Here is a 5,770-nt window from a genome sequence, read left to right as displayed (position 1 = left end):
GAGGGCTTGCCGGTTTGCACCTGGCCGGACACGAGGAGCAGGGTGAGAGGTGTGTGGCCGGGATGCAGTGGTGGGATGGGCAGTGCCCCAAACGGTGAGGTCCCTAAGTGGGAGGCTGGTCTGGTCCATTCCCAGAGCACCCGGGCTGCGGGGAGCCTCAGTGGGCCTTGGTTTGGGAGCCTGCAGGTCAGGAGGTGAGCTCGCTGTGGGGGAAGGAGGGTGGAATCCTGCGGGGAAGTGAGCATGCAGAGCCGGAGCCGGAGCCTGCGGCACTCAGCAGCTGAGAATCAGGGGAGGGCTGGGGAGGGCTGGGTGACTGCCGAGGGCAGCACGGAAGTGGGGAGAATGAAGGAAAAGAAGGCCAGCAGAGACTCGGTGAGTGGGACCTTCCAAGAAGCACGTGGAAGGGCCTGCGCCGGCAGAAGTGGCAACGGATGACGGACAGACACTTGGAGATGATGTTAGAAATGGCAAATTCAGAGGGAAGTGAGAGCAGGGCACAGTCAGCGGGGAAGTGTCTCGCCCACCGACACAGTGCGGGGGATGGAGTGCACTTCTGGGTGGCCTGGACGCTCCCTGAGGCCCCTTGAGGGAATCACCCACGGGAGGCTAATCCTTTTTCTTCGTGTGTCACCTGTGCCTTGAGGGAGCCGTCCCATTCCCACACTCCCTCCACTCTGGACTCGGGCAGTGCTGTGTGCTCTTTGACACACAAGGCAATTCAACAGGGACTAGATTTACTGAGCAGCAGTTGTGTGCCATACACCGTGCTGGGTATCCAGGTGGCCATGGTGGCATCACAAGCATTACAGAGAATTACAGTAAGTGGAGCACACAGATCGACAAACAGACAGCGACCACACAGTGGGCGAGGGCTTTGCTGGGGAAGCCGAGGCAAAGGGCATCTAGCCCTGGCTGGGGGTCAGGGGTGCGCCCCAGGGGAATGACTTCTGAAGACCTAAACCCTGGAAGGAGCCAGCCAGGTTAGAGGAATATCGGGTGGGGAAAGGGAGGGGAAGGTACAAAGACCCAGAGTCAAGGGAGTTTGGGGCAGCTGAAGTGTACAGAGCAGGGACAAGAGAGGGGGAGGCCAGGCAATCGTCAAAGCCCTGAGGCCCCGTCAGACAGCCTGGACTTTATCCTGGGTGCTGGGTGCAGGGTGGAGGGGCGGGCAGTGCTTGTCACCCAAGGGGGCTGTCCATTTGCAAGTGCGTGTGGGCTTTCTCGTGTCACACGGACGGTGGGGTGTCAGTACCAAAAATGCTAAGCCCTCTTGCGCTGTGCTGGGCGGTCCAGCACCACATTTTTTCTGCCCAAACACAGGAGTGTCTCTGTTAGAAACACTGCGTCTTCAATGGGCAGCCAACAAAGAGTATTTTAGTTTCCAAACGTTCGTTTTTAATCTTGTTGTTAATTTAAAATTTTGTTACCTTGTGGTCAGAGAGCAAAATTGTTACAATATTGTTCCATGTAGCTGCCATTTCTTTCATTTCGACTGTTGGATACTCTGCCCTTCTGTGCATGTACCACAGTTTATACATCCATAATCTTGTCTGTGGACGTCTGAGTTGCTTACAGGTTTTCGCTAATACGAACAAAGACACTGTGAACGTTCTTATACGTGTCCCCAGGCATACAAGTGCAAAAATTTATGTTGGGCATACCTAGGAGTAGAATTCTGGGTTGTAGAAATGTAAGTTTCCAACTTCACAAGATAATGTCAAATTGATTTGCTAACTGGCTTGCTCACCAGCAAAGCTCAAGTGATCCTGTTGCTATGTATCTTCTCCAACGCTTGGTATTGTCAGAATTCTTGATTTTTTTTTTCCCATTGGATGGATGGTACTGGTATCTCATTGTAGTCTTGGTTTCATTCAGCCAGTGCCAGCCACTGCTTTAGGACTAGACTTGCATCCTCTTGATAATTTATAAATTTATTTATTTTATTTTTGGCTGCGTTGGGTCTTCGTCGCTGTGCGTGGGCTTTCTCTAGTTGCAGCGAGCGGGGGCTACTCTTCGTTGCGGTGCGCCGGCTTCTCATCACGGTGGCTTCTCTTGTTGTGGAGCACGGCTTCTAGGCGCGCGGGCTTCAGTAGTTGTGGCTCGCGGGTTCTAGAGCGCAGGCTCAGTAGTTGTGGCGCACAGGCCCAGTTGTTCCGCGGCATGTGGGATCTTCCCAGACCAGGGCTCGAATCCGTGTCCCCTGCATTGGCAGGCGGACTCCCAACCACTGCACCACTGGGGAATCCCCCCTTGATAATTTCTGAGGTTAATAAGTCATCCATCATATGTTTCATGGCCATTTCTCTTACTCTTCTGTGAGATACACACTGCAGTGTCCATCAGGGGATCTTCTTAGTCCACTAAATCCCCAGCCCCATCTGTAAGATGACCAAGGGCCACCCTTGGCAACCATCTGCTCAGATGTGCAGGAAATACAGTTGGCCAGCAGGGGAGCTACATCTTCTTTTTCTGAAGGAATCATGGAGCGATTTATACAGCCATCAAGGCTACATCTTTGGACCCACAGGTGACAGCTCACACGCAAGGGGATGAGATTCATGCTGGGCAGGGCTTCCAAACCTTACGCCTCACAGGAGCCATATATCTTGCGACAGTTGCATAGGTGTAGCTTCCAGCGTCTCCACAAGAGACGTGCTCTGCTTCAAGAATCACTGTCCTCCAGGAAGCCAGAGTTATGGCTTCTCTCAGGCGTTCATAGTTCATTTCTAGTTCCTGCCTGTCCACATCGTGCATCTTCTAATAGGGGCGATTGTTACCGTAAGCAGTGTTGCCTAGTTAAATTGTTGACATTCTACCTTTATCTGGTTACCAGGGGAACATAGCTAGACAATTAACCAAAGGGCAAATTCTCAAGCAGAAGAGGAAGCGGTTTTGTTATACTTTTGCCTACATTCATTTAAAAAAATCAACTCTATCAAGGTGTAATTCTCATGCAATAAAATGTACCCATTTTAAGCATACAATCTGATGAGTTTTGACAAACCTGTATACCATGTGAGCACCACTGCAACAAGGTATAGAATTTTTCTATTACCCCAAAGTTTCCCCGTGCCTTTTCCTAGCAATTCTCACCTCCCATCCTTGGTCCTAATAGATTAGTCTTCTCTGGAGTAGTAATCATACAGTATATGTTCTTTTGTGTTTGCATGGTGTTTTTGAGATCCGCCCTTGTGGTTGTGTGTGTTACTAGTTTGTTCCTTTTTTATGGCTAAGTAGTATTCTGTTACGTGACTATCACGATTAGTTTATTCCTTCACCCGTCGATGGGCATTTCAGTCATTCCTATTTTTGGTAATTATGAATAAAGCTGCTATGAACACGTGTATAAATCTTTGGTTAAAAATCTAGGAGTAGAACTGCTAGATCATATGGTAAATATGTATTATAAACTACCAAATTGTTTTCCAAAGTGGTTATACCGTTTTACTTTTCCACCAGCAGTAAATGAGAGTTCCAGTTGCTCTACATCCTTGCCAGTATGTTAATGTAAATCTTTAAATTTCAGCTATTCTAGTGAATGTAGAGTGGTATCTCATTGTGGTTTTAATTTGCATGTCCTTGATGGCTAATGATTTTGAAAATAATTCATGTGCTTACTGGCCATTTCTATATCTTCTTTTATGAGGTTCCTGAAATCTTTTGCCCATTTAAAAAAATTAGGTTGCATGTCTTCTAATTATGAAGTTGTAAAAGCACTTGTATGTCTGGATACAAATTATTTGCCAAATATATGTATTGAAAATATTTTCTCCAAGTTGTGCCTTGTCTTTTCATTTCCTTTTTATTTATTTATTTACTTATTTATTTGGTTGCATTGGATCTTAGTTGCAGCAAGCAGGCTCCTTATTTGGGGTTCGAGGGCTCCTTAGTTGTGGCAGACGGACTCCTTAGTTGCAGCATGCATGTGGGATCTAGTTCCCGGACCAGCGATCAAACCTGGGCCCCCTGCATTGGGAGTGTGGGGTCTTAACCACTGCGCCACCAGGGCATTTCCTTTTGAAGAGCAAAAGGTTTTAAGTTTATCCAAAAAAATGTGTTAAATGGTCTGTGCTTTTTGTGTCCTATCTAAGAAATCTGCCTACTCTAGGGCCATGAAGATATTCACCTACATTTTCATGTCGAAGTTTTTGTAATTTTAGTTTTTACATTTAGGTCTATGATCCATTTTAAGTTAATTTTTGTGTATGACGTGAGGTAAGGGTTGAGGTTGTTCTTCTTTAATATTGATATCTAATTTTTCCATTATCATTTTTAAAAGAAATATGTGTAGGTCTATTTCTCTATTCTCTAGGTCTGTAGGTCTCTAGGTCTGTAGGTCTCTATTCTCTATTCTGTTCCACTGATCTATATGTCCCTCCTTAGGACAGTATCACACTGTCTTGATTATTATAGCCTTAGAGTGAATTTTGAAATCAGGTCTTCCAACTTTTTTCTTCTTTTTCAAAATTCTTTTGGCTTTTCTAATTCTTTTGCATTTCCATATAAATTTTTAAAAGTATTTTTCATTTACCTTTGCATTAGCACTTAAAATACACACTTCTATTTCAAAATGCCATTTAAAAATTATTCTAATATAACAGCAGCAAACTATAATTCTGCAATTACAAAAGAGCTAAACGGGGATCTATAGTTAAGTTATTCTCATGTTTACAACTACGATTCTGAAACAGATACTACTTCAAAGCAGCTGTTACCAGCTCTTTAGGTTTGGTTTAAAAACACACACATAGTTGCTGGGGGGTTTATAATGTTGTATTCCGTGCACTGTTCTGAAAGGGTTCTTCAAGAGCCAGCCAGACCTTAAAAACAGTACTCAGTCCACAAGGCAGTCAGAAAGAGTTAAATTAAATGGGGTAAATAGGACTCCTCCATTACATCAAAAGCATATGATATTCTGCAGCGACTGGGAGCATGTTGTCCTCTTCACAACTAATTTTATCAGAAGAGTTTAAGAAGGTGGACATTGTACCACTATCAAGTGCATTTAAAAGTGACATGTTTTTGTGCTAATCTGACTCCCCTGAATGACCTATAGCTAGTGAACTAGTCACTAGGCAAATCAAGCCTGCAAGAAAGGAAGCCAGTATTCAAATTACCATGTTATTGTCTGACCCGCAGAATTTATTTTCAACATAAACATATAACCTCAATATGAGATGTCTAACTAAAGCAAGCGCCACCGAGACCAAGACAGCATCTCCTCTTCCAAGGTTTAGGTTTTGCCCAGAATTCTCAATACATGGAATAGCCCATACCAAGAGCCACTGCTCCCACAACAAAGCCTTGGGCTGCCACACGCATGTGGATCAGGTGAACAGACATTTTAGTATTGCCCCTGCTCTTCAATTTATATAATCCATATGCAGCGATTGCTGCAAAACCTGCCATTGCAATGGGGACAAATGGTGCCGCTCTAGCTTTTCGGATAAGTTTAAATCCCTGATCTTCATCATATGAAGAAAGAGAAACATCTGTGTCACTTGACATAGTGATTGAAGAATAGACACCTGCACGACACCGCAGGCTCCAACCAGCTACTCTCCATATAAATTTAAGGTGTTTGTCAATGTCTACGATAAAGCCTGCTAGGATTTTTTTTTTTTTTTTTTTTCGGTACGCGGGCCCCTCACTGCTGTGGCCTCTCCTGTTGCGGAGCACAGGCTCCAGACGCGCAGGCTCAGCGGCCATGGCTCACGGGCCTAGCCGCTCCGCGGCATGTGGGATCTTCCCAGACCGGGGCACGAAC

General features: G+C 45.4%; 1 protein-coding gene across 1 annotated transcript; it reads right to left on the bottom strand.

The window, feature by feature from the left end:
- Nucleotides 1–4,939: 4,939 nt before the first annotated feature.
- LOC101270757 (HIG1 domain family member 1A, mitochondrial-like) lies at nucleotides 4,940–5,557 on the bottom strand. Its single transcript, XM_033420171.2, has one exon. It carries the CDS (start codon nucleotides 5,509–5,511, stop codon nucleotides 5,257–5,259), a length of 255 nt encoding a protein of 84 aa, XP_033276062.1. The 5' UTR covers nucleotides 5,512–5,557; the 3' UTR covers nucleotides 4,940–5,256.
- Nucleotides 5,558–5,770: the final 213 nt, after the last annotated feature.

The sequence above is a fragment of the Orcinus orca genome, chromosome 17 (assembly GCF_937001465.1).
Source record: "Orcinus orca chromosome 17, mOrcOrc1.1, whole genome shotgun sequence".
NCBI classification, from domain to species: domain Eukaryota; kingdom Metazoa; phylum Chordata; class Mammalia; order Artiodactyla; family Delphinidae; genus Orcinus; species Orcinus orca.
This window is presented reverse-complemented; position numbering and strand designations above follow the sequence as displayed.